The sequence below is a fragment of the Camponotus floridanus genome, unplaced genomic scaffold (assembly GCF_003227725.1).
Source record: "Camponotus floridanus strain SB8 unplaced genomic scaffold, Cflo_v7.5 scaffold1, whole genome shotgun sequence".
NCBI classification, from domain to species: Eukaryota; Metazoa; Arthropoda; class Insecta; order Hymenoptera; family Formicidae; genus Camponotus; species Camponotus floridanus.
This window is the reverse complement of record NW_020229214.1, coordinates 8,213,890-8,232,958: the sequence shown is the minus strand read 5'-3', so window position 1 is coordinate 8,232,958 and position 19,069 is coordinate 8,213,890. Positions and strand designations below refer to the sequence as shown.

At 34.4% G+C, this 19,069-nt stretch overlaps 1 protein-coding gene across 2 annotated transcripts in view; it reads left to right on the top strand.

The window, feature by feature from the left end:
• Positions 1-574: 574 nt before the first annotated feature.
• LOC105251364 (protein sidekick) overlaps positions 575-19,069 on the top strand; it is a 35,638-nt gene continuing 17,143 nt past the window's right edge. For both annotated transcript variants that reach the window (XM_011258128.3, XM_025412549.1), the window contains exons 1-2: positions 575-1,703; positions 18,403-18,498. In XM_011258128.3, the coding sequence (XP_011256430.2) occupies positions 1,610-1,703; positions 18,403-18,498 (190 nt within the window). In that variant the 5' untranslated portion in view covers positions 575-1,609. The remainder of the gene's footprint in view (positions 1,704-18,402; positions 18,499-19,069) is intronic.

The window sequence follows — 19,069 nt, the reverse complement described above, 5'->3', positions numbered from 1 at the left end:
TCATATTCAATATATTTATATCATAGAAAGGAAGAAGTGCGACAAGTTTTAAAAATCCAACGAAAAAAAGAATAATATTTATTGAAGACATTTCTTTTCTTTAAAAACTATCGCGACTCCTATCGCGACTATACATACCGTAAGAATTTTCCCTGCATTCAACAGGTGATACGTCGCGGCATGATTTTTCAAAAATTTAAGGTGCCTTTTCACACTCGACGCTCATCTTTAACATCACAGACACATCACGAGATTAAAATATAGTTATCAATTCGTCATTTTTTCGCTACTAACATCTTTTGACGCTAAAAATGAGCGTCAAACGTCCCATGAATCTGCAGCTTACGCTCGAGTCACCTCTTCAATTGGCGAAACCTCCGATATCCCTAGTCGTAGCGAAATTTCATTGGTCAGATTCATTAGATTCGCAGTCACCGCGCGATCATCGCGTTTCGGCGACGCGTCGCCGAACGCGACCGAAGGCGGCCGAGCGCGGCCGAAGACGGCCGAAGATGGCCGAACGAGCGCCAGCGGCGCTCGGCGGCGATTGGCCGGTCAGTCTCGTTCGAGCGGGCATGCGTGTGCACACGATTTTAAGTTGACGCTTCACCGTCGTCCAAACACGCTCGCCGAGCGACGCGGTGCATCCCGGCGATCGAAAGTCGGCGATTTAGGGCGATCGAGGCTTGATACGTCGTCCGCGCGCGGGCGAAGAGGGCTCGATACGCGCGGGAGCCTGTGCTCGAGGACTCGCGCGCGCGTCTCCCGTGTTATGACGAAATTCCAGCGGAATCCCGCCAGTGATTTAACGGTGTTGTGTTCGCCAGGTGTTGCCAGGTGTTACCAGGTGAATGCGCGAGCGTCCGCGTCGCGTTACCTTCCCGCGGGGCGAAGAGATCGCGACGACGGCGACGGTATCTCGCGCGAATCTCCACCGCGAGACTCGGCGCCAGGTTTACATAATGCACTTTTAATTGATACGCTGTGAAGTGGTTTCGCGCGTGTTTGAACGCGTCGCGAGAGGACGCGAATTGAGCTCGATCGCGTCGATTCAGGCGACGATCGAAGGCTGCCGAGACGAGGATGGTGAACGGTCGAAGGTGAGCGAAAGAGACGGGGAAGACGGCTCGATCTCGCTCGATAGATCCCTTCGTTCTTGTGGATTCTTACGGACGCCGGAGAAGGTGGCGGAAGGAGGGGAAGCGCGTCGCATCGCGAGGACCGTTTTTTTTTGAAAAAGAAAAGCGCGAACACGAGCCAAGTGAAATTGAGTGGTGACTTTTATATCATTATACAATGTGTCCCTTCTAATTGTGTGCCTTCGCGAACTCTCCTTTGTGGAAGGCGTAAGGAAGAACAGCCGAAGGACATTTCGATCGGAGATCGAAGAGGCGGGAGGAGGGGAAGGACATAGCGAATAGTGAAGTATGCGGAATGCGAGGCACGAGTGTACGTGAAACGAAGACGCGCCGCGGTTCGCCGCGATTGGCGTAGCTCCTTCCGGAGCCTCTTACGCGGCGGCGGCTACGAGCGAGGGAGGAGAGGAGCGAGGGGCTAGAGGGGGAGTCGGCGAGGTGAGGTCAACGGCGCGCAACGGCGAGGCGAGAGGATGGAGCGGCGACCGGCGACGACCTCCGCGAGGACGCGCAGCCTCCTCACCGGTCTTTGCCTCGTCTGGATCATCGGTAGCATCTGTGCCACAGGTGAGATCGTAGAGATTCTTGAGTCGCGGATCCTTCACAGAGAAAAATATCATTCCACTGCCAAGAAAAGCGATTACTCAGTTTACTTTTCTTTTTTTAATTAATAGTTTTCTTCAACAAAGAATATATTCTTGATAATAATCTTAAAATATACTCATCACAAGTGTTGGAAAATCTCACTGTCATGTACTCGAAAGAAGAATTTATTTTCCCTTCGAGAATATTGTAAAATTGTATGAAAGAAAAATCAAACTTACTTTATGCCAACTTTTTGTAGTAAGTAAACCAAATTTTTGTTTGAATTTAATATTCTTGACTAAAATAGATAATAATTGACTGCACTTACTAAAATTCAGAATATATTCAATTAAATTTAATGCTTGTGATAAATTTATGATATATTTGCGGATATACAAAATTATGATATACTTAAAATAAATAATATTTACTTGAATACAGTATACATTTTTCTCTGTGTTCCGATCCTTCGACTGCCCGCGAGAAGATTTCTATCGGATTCTATCGGATTTCTTTTCCCGAAAGACGGATACAAATTTGAAAATTTATTTGCCCGCCGATCGCAGATAATTCTTACTGTTGCATAATCGCGTCTTTCGAGTCGATTGTCACGATTATTGAAAATATTTTAATGGGAAAGCGATATGAAGTATTATTTTATGACACTATTCTTGCAAATTTTGTACAAATTTGAATATTGGAAAAGTGGGAAAAGAGGAATCGATAGATCCACTGGTCCAAGTATTAAACTATCTCGAATCATTTTTCTCTCTCTCTCTCTCTCTCTTGTTTTATATATTATTTTATATACCACTTGTTTTGAGATATTTTCAAGTGTCATATGTGTGATTATTATAATATAAATAAAACTCTGATGGTTATAAATATAATAAAAAAATCTCAGACATCGAATTATGACGAATTAAAACTACTAAAGAGATTAATCTTTAAAAAATAGGTCAGTAAAGAGAAAATTTAAAAAACCTTCAACTACATTTCTCTGTACAGGCTGCATCAAAATTATCATATTTACTTTACGACAAAAATAATTTGAATAATAATATAATCAAAATTTTTTAACTAAATAAAATACATATTTAATAAAAATATTTATTAGCAAATATGAAGATATTTTTATAAAAGAATAGTATTTTTCCAAGAATATTTTATTAAACAAAATAATTACAACAAAAGTACCGATATATATTAAAATAATATGATTTACAATTTATATAATATGATTTATAATTTCTAATATTTATCTACTTATTTATGAAGGAAATAATGTTTGTGGAAGATAACTGATTTATTTGCAGAAAAAGATAATCTAGCTTGTGTAAACGTTAAATAGCTATATAAACGTCGCACGTGACTCGCACGGTGATTACTTCTCAATAAACGTCATTAGAAACCCCCGATGGACCAACACGTCGGGGGAAAAATCTGCGAAATCTCCCCTAGAGCGATCGAGTGTGGCGTAGGAGCGACCCTAATTGAGATTTATTACGACGTTAATCCGAAGCAATTGTGCGAACGAAGTTAAACCGTTGACCTCTTGTCTCGATTGCCAGGGAGGATGACTGCGAGCACGTGCCGCACGAGGACAATTCCGAATTAACCCTTTCCTTTTTCACGTTTTATCTCACGTTCCATGCGAAAGGTGCATAATATATACATGCAATAAAAATTAAATAAATACACATGGGAAATTTATTTTCGCCAAGCTGTAAATTAAGCTGTGGTATCTGACATAATTACAATTATATAATAGTAATAAATTATATAATTATAATATTTAATTATAATTTAATAATAATTATTAAATAATTATAATTATAATTTAATTATATTTATTATTTAATTATAATTATTATTATTTAATTATTATTTAAATATTATTTAATTATTTAATATTATTTATTATTATTTAATATTATTTTAATATTATTTAATTATAATTATTTTATTATTATTATTATTATAGTAATAAGTTATATAAGTATAATTTTAATTTGAATTTAAGTAAAATTAGCAAAATATGTGAAATTAAACAAATTAGAAGAAGGCAAACGGAAGCTGTTCGATAAATATGATTTTAATTTTATTTCTCAATTTTCTGAGTGCTTAGCCGAATCTTTAAGCTTGACCTGAAATTCGACAGTTTGATTCAGCGCACAAATCGCTTGAATTTGAATTTTAAATTTTTATTTTCCTGTTTCGAATCTCTCTTATCGAAGCTCAAAAGGCGCTCGCATCCGGTTTCTCTAGATACAGACATACAGAAGCAAAAAAGAAGAAAAGAATAACAATCTCGCCCTTCATTTCGCTTCTGGCACGCGCAGTTCCGTTGTAAAATGAAGACACAGACCGCCATTGATTAAGTTTTCTTTAAACAACGTCGAGCATTGATATCGGTCGTCCAGTATAAAGATAAAAGATGATAAGAACCGCGAGACAGAAGAGCTTCGTTCTTTCCCGAATCCTATATTTTATTTTTTCTCCATTGCAAAGACGGAATATAAATTCTTGCGCCATAGATTGTCTTGTTAGATGACATTCATGATAATCCCTGGAAATCACAAAATATCTTATTTGATCGGGTTTCTAGCAGGTAGTTGTAAAAATATACACGTATCACGTGTGATAAAACTATGATAAAATTGTTGAGATACTTTAACGTTGAACTTTATGACGTATAATATAATAGTAAAATAATATTAATATTAATATTAAAAAATAATAAATTAATATTAATATTAAAAAATTAATATAAATATTAAAAAATAATTAATAGATATTAATTTAAAAAATTTAAAATTATTAATTGTATTGTACTATTATATTATATTATTATTTAATGAACTTAACTGGAAAAAGCAGAAGTTTACCGGATGTATAAAAAAGAGTATACACTCAGTAACCTGTGTTTAAAAGCCAGAATGTAGAACCGGTAGTGATAAAAGCCATTGCCAGTAATGGTAACCGTACGCACGTACATGTATACACTATGAAAGGTATCTATCATTGGCGTCAGCTCGTCCGAGGTACAATAGAAGACAAGGGTCTTTACCTGATCCTCGACGTAAGTCCCCTCCTCCAGCTTCGCTTCCCTCATCTATAGAAAAGTTCTCCTTTCTATGGTCCTCTACTCATACTATATCGAGCGCTATACCTTTCTTTAGCTAGATAGAGCTATTGAAGAACCTCGAAGAGAACAAACTTTCTGGATTAGCTATTTGAAAAACGTGACGAATTTCATTCAAGGAACTGAAGTAGTAAAAAAATGCAAAACTTGAAGACGCCATTCTTAAAATAGTTTTGAAGATCATCACTCTTATCGCAACTTTTAATACTACATCGTTATTTATATTTTCTTGAGCCTTCAAACTAAAATTTTATCCCCGTAAAGTCAACTTAAACTTAAGAGCAATATATTCTTATCATATATATTTTTCCTCTGTTTGATTTTTTGAAAACTCAAAATTTTTATGGAAGAAAAATCGAGTCACAAAATGTAAGTTAAAAGAATCCGTAGATTGAAAGTGGGAGACATCTTTTGTAATAAATTTTATTGCTACACCATTCGTCGCCGACAAGCACGATAACGATTTGAGTCGCGATGGCAGATAAAAACCCGACAGGCGGCGATCGTCCGCGGCCTTTACCGGTGTCGAGCGGCCTTAGGCCGTTATCCTCTCGGACCCCGAGCGACCGGATGTGCCGTCCGTTTTGCTTTTACCTCTCCATCTCCATCAAGTCATCTTCATTATCATTATCATCTCCCCGTCCTCGATTTTGATATCTTCCTTTTTCCCACGCATTTTTCTTTCTCACATTTTTTCCGCTTTTCTTCCTCCTGTCTTTCCCCTCTTTTTTTCCCAATTTATCGTTTTACTCGAGCGATTTTATTAGATCGTAAAAATATAAAAAAACAGTAAAAAATGCTTTCATAAAAGTATATTCAATTTCCACTAATTCTTAAGAAGGAAAAATATTTTAGTTTTTTCGGGAAGGTAGAAAAGATGCCGAGGTATGTCGCGGGAAGCAAAAAAAGAGAAGAAGAAATATTGGACGCGAACCGGAAGGCCTTTGAATTCCTGACCTGCCGTTTTGTTTCCCGTCATTCACAGCGTCGAATTCTTTATCGGGCCTTCCGTCGGCTTCTCTCGAAAAAGAGGCGAGAGAAACATTCGGAATGCCATGGGAGAGGGGGCCGGGGTAGGGGAGGGGGGAGAAAGAGAGCGCCGCTCTCAGCGCGACCACTATTGTTTCGACCTCGTTATCGTCGGCAAAAAGCATGGGGCCCCCAGGTCCGCGCACACCGTGTGCGCGCCTCAGCCTCGCTGTAATTCCCATTATTATTCGCCATGGAAACTCGGGGACGCGAGGCAGCGACGCCGCGGAACGCGGCGTAGCCGGTGCACGAGGGGCCACTGACCGTCCCCCCCGGCAAGGCTTTCTCGTCTCTTTCATGGCTTCTTCCTCTCTCTTCTTCGTCCTCTTCCTTAGCTTCTTCTCGGTTTCCCCCCTGGCTCAACCGCATCGCGGTTATCGTGAATAGGAACTTCTTACTGCTGCACGTACAGTAGACAAGCTCCGTATTCATCTCTATATTTCGCCTTCATTTTCGCGAACAATCACTCGGATATTTAATTTTGATTGAAATCTAATCGTAGTTTGAATTCGCCAAAGAGATTCTCGATTGCCCTTACTTGTTTCTCGGCAATTGTCTTTTGATCGCCTGCCAATAATAGATACTTGTCGCGGTGATTACATTCCCAGTAAATTTCTCTGTTCGAGACAAAAGAATTGTTCTTTCTTTCTCGTATTGTAAAAACCGTATTAGTATATTTCGTATCTTTTCTTTATTTTTTTCATTTAGATACAGATGTGCATAAAATAGTATAGCTTAAAATATGGTTTTAAGCCATATTTATGTCATAAAATATATATCTCTAAAATAGATTTAATATTATGTCAATTATTCTCTTAATTATTTTCTATTTTTATCATTTAAAAAATATTGATTCAATGAAATATAATTTATATCATATAATTATATTTTATTATATGTATATAATTTATTTTATAATTATTTATTAATATAATTTATTTTATTATATTTATATAATATAATTATATTTTTTATATAATTTATGTACAAGTTAAGATTTAATAATAATTCGCAAAAAAAAGAGAAAACGTAAATGAATTCACTTCAATAAATATTCAGCATGAAGTATTCTTGAAGCAACATCTCGCGATACATCGTAATATCTTCGTCGAGCGCACCCAATGGAAAGAATTGCGAAACGCGCGACATACGCTTCTGTCACGCCCAGGAGTAGGCAAATTACACGGCTGCGTCTGTCCGTCGTTATTCACATTATTCCCAGCGCGAATCGTAGCAAGTGCTGATATTCCCGGTTTACGATTCTTCTTCACCGTGCGTTTTTCGCCTTTATGCGCGTTATTTCTTCCGCGTTTCCTTTGTTCCGCCACTGACCACGCAAGAGATTCGCGGAAGAATCACCGGTGGAAAGTGAAAATATATCGGTGAACGCGCACGTTGCACACGTGTCTCTCGAAACTCTTTGCATTTTGCGCAACAAGCTCGCTCAAGGTCTACACCGGTAACGGAAATTCTCGCTTACCTGAGCACGAGCGCGAAAGGAGACGGCGATTAGAGACGCATAACTGAAATCATCTAGCGCTAGACATTAACGAGACTCTTAATGTGAAATGTAAATTTAAATTTAACGGAACAGTAAGAGCCAGACGCGGATGATCGATGTGTCAATTTGAAAGAAAATTAAATTTTTTTCTTTTTTTTTTCGAATTAAATATATTTTTTCGGTGCAATATTAATATCAATTAAATAAATTTCAATTCGAGATTATTTTATTATTATTTTATTATTTTATTATTACAAGAGCGACCTCCTAAAGAAACGTAAGTGTAAGCGAAAGAAATATCGAAAGATTCGGGTTCGGTTCCCAATTCGATGACTTTGCACTTGCACCGATATTTCTTCTCAATAATACTTCTTGGGAGATTTATTTGAAAGAGATTTATTTTGAAAATTTTTGAATTGACACTTATTTAAATATCATACGAAGAAAATATGTGCACGAAAGAAAAATTAATTTTCTTTGAAATTGATGCTTTAACATCTGCGTTTGGTTCTTACTAATAAATTTAAATTTATGTTAAATCATCTATTTCGATATATCCCGCCTTTTTTGCAGGATTAATCACTGATAATTGCATAACGTTCCAAGTTGTGTCATTGTGCAATGGATGATGCTTCTGAAGATGCACAAACGAGTCATCTTTATCTCGAAATAACTGCATATTATTAATATTATTATTAAGCTGCTTCTTGATGATTCCATTACTTACGTAAGCGAATTCTTTACCGAATGGTTACCAAGGTTCTCCATTTTACTCTTCGATTGCATTTTGAGTCGCGGGTAAAATCTTGAACAAAATATCAATAGAACATTTTCCAAGAGTGGAGAACTTTATAAAAATGAAAGAGCATCACGTAAACAAATTTACGAGAATGCTGCATCGAGTACATCCTCAGAGTCGCACGATTCCTTTCTTCTCTTCGATTTCCTCCTCTCTCCTTTGTTCCTCATCCTGACCGCCGTTTCCTGTTTCGTGTGAGAAGGATTAACGTCGATCTGTGTCTAAATCGTTCGCGATCTCCGGCATCCCTTCAGGCAATTTTCTACGTTCTTTCGAGACGAGTTTCCTTCGCGGCAAAGCGAGATTCGTAAAAAGAAGAAGAGGGCGAGGGACATCACATGAAAAGAAGGATTGTGAGAAATTGCTCTGCTCGTTGAAATACGATCTGACTTAAACACGAGTCTGTATTGCAACTCGAAGAATCTTCTTTTGTTAATTAATTAATTTATTTTGAATTAATATTTCATTGGATCAATATTTTTTAAATAATAAAAGTATAAAATAATTGAGAGAATAATTGACATAATATTACGTCTAGAGACAATCTATGACTCGTAACACAAAATTTAGGGTAAAATTCTATTCTGGAGAATTTTACTTGTATACTAATAAAAACACAATTAAAGAAGTAAATTAACAATAATATGCATAAAATTATAAATAAATGCATTGACAATAATTCATTAATTTTTATTACAACCATTATATACAACATACAAATATATTTTGTGCAAAAAATTGTGCGCATTAAGGACGTTTTGAGCGATTTCATTCGTTATGGAACGTAAAAAAAAGATGGAAACCGCACAGCAGGTGAGGTGCAATTCTCGTAGACGCGTTTTTACTCCACGTTGTTACGCGTTCACGCAATGCCCAGTCACGATGACAGGGTAAAGCAGGATTTCTTCAAGGCCGTAAAATGAGCCACGCACAGAAACCGTCCGCATAATGCATACTCCGCCACTTATATCGCCGCGTGTAGAGTGTCTGTGCATTCGGTGCACGCACGGCCAGAAATAAAGTTACTGGGTCTCGTCATATGGTATATATCGTTTTTCAAGGTATACGCGTCGCATTCATAAAAATCACTTCAAGTCAATTTAATTTTCTTTACCTGTTTACATCCGTTGTCGATTGAACGTAAATAAATATATGTAAATAAACATAAATAAATGAATCGTATTTTTAATTAAGTGTTCGAAATCAAGAATAATCAAAGATATCTAATCTGTAAAAAGCTGGAATCTTTAGGAATATTTCTTTTGCGATTGAAAAATATCAGAAAATTTCTAGGATTTTATTGGGAAATTAAAAAAAAATCTTTTTGATATAATATTGCAACTTGATATAATTTTTAAATTATGAATTATGTATTTAATATTTATTATATACAAATATATATATATTTATTTCTATTTATATATTCAATGTGTCTTGATAAAATATTGAAAATATATTTATTTTAATATATATATATATATATATATATATATATATATATATATACTATATATATATATATATTTTTTTTTTTTTTTTTTTTGTAATTTTTAGATGTAAAATTGAAAATATTATGGAAGTGAAAAATGTTTATCTTACGAAAGCTACAGTTTTTTTGCTACACATTTCCAAATCTAATGCTTGAGACTTAAGCAGCTTCGTGTTTTATTTTCTAATGAGTGAAAAACATTAGAAAACATATAAAATAAAAAACTTATTTAAAAGTTACTTTTAAAAAAATCTTTAAAATATTCTCTTTATCTGGAATTTTGAACAAAAATACTTGATAAATCAGAGAATTTGTTTCCAAAATTTGAGTAGACACTATCTGTGATGATTACAAAGGCGGAAACATGTATCTCGTTGGTTTTTTTCGTTAAACAAACATTATGGGAAAAGGAAAATCTATCCGTACTGCTGGTTGAAACATTTTTATCTCCGTGACAGCGAAAAGAGACGCCGGCCAGGATCGTTATTAGCACATCGCGCGTGTATCCATTGGGGTGCGCTAAAGGACCACCCTTCAAAGAGCATCCTTGCATCCCTGCGTGCGTCGCACTTGTGCTGCACACAAGTTTTGAACCCCTCGTCTCGACACAGCTGTCCCGCTCGTTTTACTCCAGATTGTTCACTGAACTTCGAGCATCCCTCTCCCATCCTCCCCCTCCCATCCCTCCTATCCTTCCGCTTATGCATAACAAGATCGAGGGACGGAACTCGAATGCACCCACGCCGAAAACTTTACGGTGCAACGCGTCACGGGATTGCACACTTTACAACGTAAATTTAAGGATAAGTGTGAATTTAACATGCGTATAAGACTAGCACGTAGAAGGATTCGTACACAATAAATGTTCAATCAAAAATTCTAGGGACGATGTTTTTTTTTCCTTCTAGCATATTATAAAGGAAATTATATCTCGAATAAGTAAGGAATATCTCGAATAAGGAATTCTCGAAAAACGAAATATTTTTTAAGAATCTGTCATGATGTTTCGGCAACGCCAGTTTTACAGACGCAAAATAAATAAGAAGGTTTCGCAAACTAATGAGAGCAATAATAAAACAAGATACATATTGACGATAAATAAATAGTCGAAGCATTGAGAAATAATTGGATTAGAATGAACGAAGATTCGTGCAATAAATGTTCAATCAAAAATTCTAGAGACGATGTTTTTCTTTTCCCTCGCATACGATAAGGAAATTAACTCTCGAAAACAGACGAAATATTTTTTAAAAATCTGCCATCATGTTTCGGCAACGCCAGTTTTACAGACGCAAAATAAATAAGAAGGTTTCGCAAACTAATGAGAGCAATAATAAAACAAGATACATATTGACGATAAATAAATAGACGAAGCATTCAAAGAGAGATAATTGGAATAAACGAAGAGAGAGGCACACTTGAAAAACACTCGATATTTGAGATGTATGGTACGGATGGACAAATGGGTTCCATCTATGGGAATATCTCCGGTGGGAATCTGCGTGTGCTAATTCGGAGCTACGCCTCGTTAAACAAGCGGTTTTTAAACGCTCGGCACCGTTGTTACGATAACAGAACTGACCCGGTGTGATACTCCCATACGAGTTGCAATTTCTCGCAACGATGCGTCTTTAACTATTAATCACCGTAATCGCGCCGACGTACGCGAATGAAAAATGCGAGGTGCGCGTAGAGGAAGAGACTGAAGAGGAAGGTGTGTATTTACGAAGAAACAGATAACTCATCCTTCGAGTACGTAAATGTTAAAAAAAGAATAAGGAAAAACATGATTAGTTCTTTTCTTGTTTTGTGCGTAATAGAAACGTGATTGCAAAAGTAGCTTTGTAGAAACATTAATGAAATTTTTCATTCATATGTGTTTCATTTCTTTGAATATTAATCGAATAAATTGATATTTATTATGCAAAGATATTCTATCGTTTATAACGAGAGATATCCACGTGCAAATCACATGTGCATCGATCTGTCATATCACTTATAATTAACTATAAATATATGACGCTGGGAAGACAAGTGACTAGTTTCGGAATTTAAATAAGCGGCTGGACGATCGTGGTTGAAAAAAAATTCACGGATTGGAAAATCCCTTCGACGGCTCGTTAAAGTCAACTACAGTTCCCCGACGTGGGTCGTTTACGCTCAATAGAACGCGCTTAAACTAACTCAATTTTCGCCTTTTTTATGGAGTCCGAACGTGCGTCGACCCCGCTGACAACACGTGGCAGCAATTTCATGCGAGTTTACGTGCTCCAGCTTGCACCCGGTACCATATGTGATCCGGAATGCACTTTTTACTAAGTGCACTTCATCGCCGCGCAGTTATTTCCAGTTAAATCCTTGAAAAAAAAGAGCGTTCTGTTCTTCGGACTCTGACTCATCAATTTGATTATCATTGTTATCAAAATTAATCCAATCCATATCTCAATCCATTGAATCGTTGTATATCAGTTTTATGTTCACGATTTTCAAATTCCCGAAAATAAAGTATATATCATAATGTCAATATATTATAATGTAATGTTTTTATATTTGTATTATATGTATTAGAGGGAATTTTTTAATCTAAATTTTATATTGACATAAATTTACATAAGCATTTTAATCTAAAATATGCTAAGAAAAATAAACCTTTAAAATAAATCTTTTAATATAAATACAAGATATATTCTTAAAATTTTTTTAAATAAAAGTATTTACTTTTATATAAAATTATTAATTAATTCTATAAAAAATATTTACTTTTTATTGTAAAATGATAAATGCCATATTTACTTCTCGGTCAAAATGCACATTCGGGATAAAATTATAAACAGATATATGATATAAACAGATTTATTAAATTATTTTCCAGGAAAATTGCAGAAAACTTTTCACTTAAAGAAATCTAAATAAATCTAAATAAAAAAGGAGAGAGGAGAAGTTTAGGTAAAACGTAATGGATAACGCAATGAATTTATTCGACTTGCAAAGTTGGGATATTACGGTGTCTTTGGAATAAATAAATGTGTGTGTATAGCGAAAATATTTTTCTCGTCAACGTTCTAAATCTCTCGAGATGCAGGTTGAGATGCAACGCATCAATCAAGGCGGCTTTCGCGCCCTTATGCGCGCAATCTCGTCGAAATCTCGCGCAATTCGAGCCGCGAAACCTCGTTGTAGTCTTTTCACGCGATGTAACAAAGGAATTAACCATTCTCAAAGACCATAGTTGTGCTAATTTCCCGACAATGACGAACAACAATGGTGCAACGAGGTGTGCAATGAGGATTTCGTAAAAGATACGCATGACGGATGCTGTAAGCTGGAACTTGGCATAATTTAAGACGGTTTACGATATTCATTGAAGTATTTTTCAAGTATTATATCATACACAAAATAGTTTTATATGTTTGTTATTGTATTTCGAGAGCTCTGTGTGCGTAGAAATATACATAAGGGGAAACTTGCGCAAGGTTAATTGAATGCGGGGTCATGGCCTCGCCTTCTGCAAGTGCCAGTGCTCTCTCTAAATTCCAATCCCGACCGTGAAACTCGCTTGCTTCGCCTCTCAGTTTATTGGCAAACAGCCAAATATCCCTGGTAACGTGTCTCAACTGCCACTGACTTTTCGTACACAAGCTAGTTGCTCGAACACGACGCATCGAGCGATATCCCGTAAACGTCATGAAGATAACGGGTGTCCCGGAAAAATAAAGACATTTGAATACGCTTATTTCACAATTAAATTGAAATTTTTAAAAATAGGATGTTGATCTCTCATAAAGGCAATATATTCTTCGTCAAGAAAAATTATTCAAATTTGACAAGAAATAATGCTACGTATATATTGTGTGCTTGGAACATTATATATGTAGATTATGTCCAGAAAGTTGCAAGAATAAGGAGGTTCATCGCGTGTTACGTCACTTAAATCGATTGATTGCGTCCGTCGTCTGTCGCTTGAACTTCAGTAAAATAATAATTGATTAGGGTAATTTAAGAATCGCGAATCTAATTTGCAGTGGTAATTATATACATTTTTACATTTATGTTGTCATTCTTTCATTCACTATTTGACAGAACACGCGAACATAATTTGAATAATATCGATTTAAAGGCGACAAAAGATTTCCTTTTACGACATACATTAAATTTTAAATTGAGTCGAATTTTTTATTCTTTAAAATATATATTTTTGAAAAAAAAAATATATCAGTTTATGGTACTCAAAATTGCCAAGGACTTATTTTTTATTTATTTCACAAACACTTGTATATATTGCGTAATTTGGAAACTTTACTTCGCCAAATGATTTCGAATTTAATGATATTTATGCAAAGTGATTGCAAGATAAAATTACATATGGAAATTAGAAAATGAAGAGCAAGTTTCCTGCAGATAGTTTCCTCCTTCCTAGGAGAAGCGGCACCGGAGAAAAACATCTGCAACGTGGCGCGCCCCAGAAGAACTCGAGGTTGACCACCTGCAGACTGCAGTGAAGAGGGAGTTATGCACCTCTCCCACCCTTCAGCTGCAATATAGCGCCGAGGCTGCGTGCAGTAAGACGCAATGCGCAACATTTTGCGGAGTTTCATCCCCTTCGCCAATCGGTTGCCGGATATCCGAGTTCAAATTCGAGCGCGCGAGCTCAAAATTATTCCTCCGAAATTATTTTATCCAATTTTACGCAATACACTCGATTTCTAAACTCTCCCTTTCTACGCATATTTTGTCGCGCTCCAGTTGCACGAAAAATTTCATGCATTAAAATCATCTCTTATTACATAACATTTAATTTATCCTCTCATTTGTTGTTATACAATATTGAATTTACAATGAAACATATTCTAAACTTTCTAATTCCACGCATATTTCGTTGCGTTTCAATTATACGTTGAAAATTCACTCGTACAAAATACAATATATAATTATAAAAAAATAAAAGGAATATTTTATTTTTACAATTTTTTTAATTTCCTCAATTTTATAATTTATATAATATTTAATTTATTTTTACGTATTTTATTGTTTATAATATTTAATTTATAATTCAATATATTCTTTCGAAGCATTTAAATATTATTTCCAACAAGCATATGTGTCGCAAAATTGCACTTTTTCGCTAAGAATACGTGCCAGCAAACAGATATGTGTCGGCTTCATTCCTCTCTGGCAAGGATATCGTTTATCATACGCGTCCTCCGCAGTGCGTTGTCAGCAACTAAATTCTACCAGCTCGGTCGCTTAAAAGATGAATGGACCGACCGAGAATTCGGGTCGCGAACGCGAAAGAAGAATTTCTTCATTTACCAGACAACTAAAGCCCTTTCGTTCGCGATTCGCGTCCACGCCCCTCTATAAATGTCCCACCCCGTTTTACCCTTGATGTGACAGCTGCGTCGCTTAAAATAGGGGTTTCTTTAGCGGTCTCGACCTGCTTGTATATGTGCATACGAACATATGTCCGACGAATCACGCGATGATTGTCACTATAGCGACGTCCAAACCCCCGTATTACAAAATCTACGTAATGGAACATTTAATTTGAATTTAGATTCTGCTTTGCTCTCTCTCATTCTCGTCACATATTCATAAAATATTTAAAAGATCTTCAAAATATTCTCTGAATACGAAAGTTTTATAATTTAGAAAAAATATATTCTTTATTATTATATTCTAACAATTTAGATTAATAGAACATATTTTTATATTTTAATAAAGAATATTTTTAATATTTTTAATATTTTTAATTAAGAATATTTTTAATATATAATTAAGATTTAATTTAATTACATCATCTGTATTTTTATTCGACTTTTAATTATTTTAGAAAACTGATTAAATATAGATAACGCTAATTTATTTTAGCTATTATTAAAACTAAAATAATTAATATGGATATAATTTAATATTCTATATGAACAGCTTTTATAAAAGAAAAGTAATGAAAGAATTATTTTATATGAGAAATCTAAAATGTAAAATTAAAATTTTAATGTGGAAGTATATTGCAATGCATTTATTAATGTTTTTTTTTAAATCGACATATATTCTTTTTCTCGCATATTGATAATTGTAAAATTAATTATGTAACATGTAGCGAATCTCAATTTAAAAGTTATTACATGTCGTTTTTTGTTGAGCTATTTTCATTGATTAAAATTCTATGAAAGTTTACTTCTAATTAGTCCGCATTCTTAATAATGTTCAAACTTTCAACATTGGCTTCAGATTGAATCTAGAATGAGCAATTTTTAAAAAGAATATTTTGTGTATGAGAACGTGTGATATATATGTAATATACTTTGGTTGATAAAAAAAGAGAAAAACAATCACAAAAAAATCGAGCTACAGGATAGGATTGTTCAGATGCAAAGAATTATAAATATCCACGATGAGATCTAAAATGCTAGATGTTAAACGGTATAATATATATTACGGTCCTCTTGTACTTGTTAATACTCCAGTAGCTTACATTTGCAATAGTTAGTCAGCCGTAAATGAGTTTCGTTCTTCACATTAACACTTCCCTTCTTCGTGCTTAAGAAACCTTAACGAAAAAAAATTGTATAATGCCTCGCGTGTAAAAATTCCAGACGTTCTTCGGTGTATTCTAGTTTTAACGTACGATCTTTTATCCCGCAAAGTGGAGAACAAACTTGCTGCGACAAGCTTAAAATACACGATAATAAACGAGAAGTACATATATAACGTGTGGAGTTTATTGTCACGATTTAGATATTCAAGAACCTCCTTTACATATGCATTTCATGCGTGTTTGCATTCTGCTGGGCTTTGTTAGCGTTATGGTGTCATACTACTCGTGATACTGTGAAAGATAAAGAGATAACTAATCCGTGAACTGGAACTCTTCGCTTACGAGCCAGATACCTGTAGCGCTGACGAAATTTAAAAAAATTTTCCTCCTTTTTAACGAAAGGAGTCTTCGAGATAGAGATGGATAGATAATCACATTGACACTCGAGCGTTGGGCATTTAATTTCTAAAAGTTTGATTCTTTTACGTCCAACAAATTCTTAATGATTCGTTAATTCTAACAAGCTGAAGAACGTGAGAAACATGAGAATAATTACATAGAGCCTATTCTTTGGACAATGTGATGTGAAATTTTCCTTAACCAATATATCAAAGAAAATAATGTGAAAATATTACATTATTGCAAGATAAAAATTTTAATTTGTTTCTATAAAAATCTGAATAATTAATAGACATACTGGAATGCAAGCGGATTATATAAACAAATCTTTAAAATTAAAACAAAGATTGTTAATTTAATTAATTTGGAAATTTATTTTCATACCCGTGAAGTTAAATTTTGGCGATAAATTTCTCATTTTTGATAATAAAAAAATCATATATTTTGTGGAGGAATCAATTATCTAAGAAAAGAAAATCACATTTTAAATGTCGACATGTTAGTGACCGAGATACTATCACTATATAAACTATATAAACTATCACTATATAAACAACAGTCTATGTTTTCGCCATCAGTCGAGCCGAATCGATATTTATAACGACTCAGGTGGGACAGAATCACATGATTGTCAGTTCTTAAGATCCGTCAACTAGATATATACGGCGTGACTGATTGCATCGTATATGCACACGATTAGAACGCAGTCCATGCATCACGTGATGTGCATCGGTTCGGAATGAATTATCGGTTGAAAGGTAAACAATGGGTGGAAAACTACATTCGTCGCTCGCGATCACCATCGGCCCGTAAATCGTCATTACTTACACATCCAAGGAATTTTTTTCTCTCTACAGAAAGTACTCCTGATGTAAATTTACCTTGTAAATCCTTGTAAACAAATCAATTAATTATAATATTATACATATCCGCAAATGAATGTATTGCATAAAATCGTTTTATATTATTAATATTAATATATTATTTTATATAAAATTAAATTAAAAAAATCATATTATATTAAATTATATATATAATTAATTATTATTATTAATATTATTATTATATAATATATTATTTTATTATTAAATTAACTTTTATTATTATATTAAATTATTATTATTATATTATATTAAATTATTTTATTACTTAACATATTATTTTATATATTAATATATTATTAATCAAAAATATATAAACTCTTTGTATATATTTCGTATATTATATTCAAATCTATTATGTATTCGTTTTCTTAAGAAATGTAAAATATATATTCTTTTTAAAACTCTGGACTTTTCGACTTTTCACTCGCAATATGTTCTCGATAAAGTCATGGTTTCACGGGAAACGACGGGAGATTGTGGCACACCGTGTGTCAGGATCAACAGAGCGTGGAACGTCCGGTAGGTATACAAGAGGAGGGCTTTACATGCATGTGACTCGGCACCTCGGCATCCGCGGCCGTTCGTTCGCATTCCTTTCTCTCGTTCGTCGGGCTTTTTGGAGCATCATAAATTATTACACGTCGCCCGTTCGCGATGACTCAATGTCAGTCAGCCATACGGCATTCACGTGTAATAATACCGATCCGAATTTACATACGTAATATGAGAAAAGATATGTATAAGTAGTTTATTTACACAGCATATAAATTCACGAATTTTCAATTCGTATGTGACCTCTTATGTGACCTTATATCTCGAATTAATTTGTAAGAGACTTTTGTCATCGCGAGATTGACCAGAAAAAAAGAAAAAAAAACGCTTTTCTTTCATTTACAGAGCCACTTCAAGAGCCGCGTTTCACCAATCAGCCGTCCAGCAGTGGCAATATTCTTAGCGAGAATCGCACAAAGTTTCTACAATGCCAAGCAAGAGGTAAGAATCGCAATCCAGCATGAAAATTTTCTCTAATTACACAGAAAAAAAAATAAGTGTCAAATCAAAACGTATATTAACGTGTTCTCTTTGTATATACACAATCTATAATCTTCCATAGAATTTAATAATTTTAAATTTTAACAATATTATAATCTTATTTCAATATTGTAATTGCCATTTCAAGAATATATAATTATTTAATTCTACTTTAAGAAAATTATAATCTTTGATTTAAAAATGTTATTTTCCATCTAACATTGTTTCTTTTCCGTTCAAAAAAATTAAATCTCAAATCATAAGAATATATTTTTCTTAATTGAACTTTATAAAAAGGCTTCATTCAAGTAAGCAATTATTCAAGCAATTATATTTTTCTTTAATTAACGCATTATAATCTTATTTTAAGATTTCCATGTTAAAATTAAATAAATTAAATTTTCAAAACAAGTATGTCTTTTTTCTGTGTATCTACTTGATAATTTCTTGAGGCAAATATAATAGTTTTCGAAAATTAATTTACTGGTAAATTTTAATCGGAAAATATATCTCTTACATCAGCTACAAATTT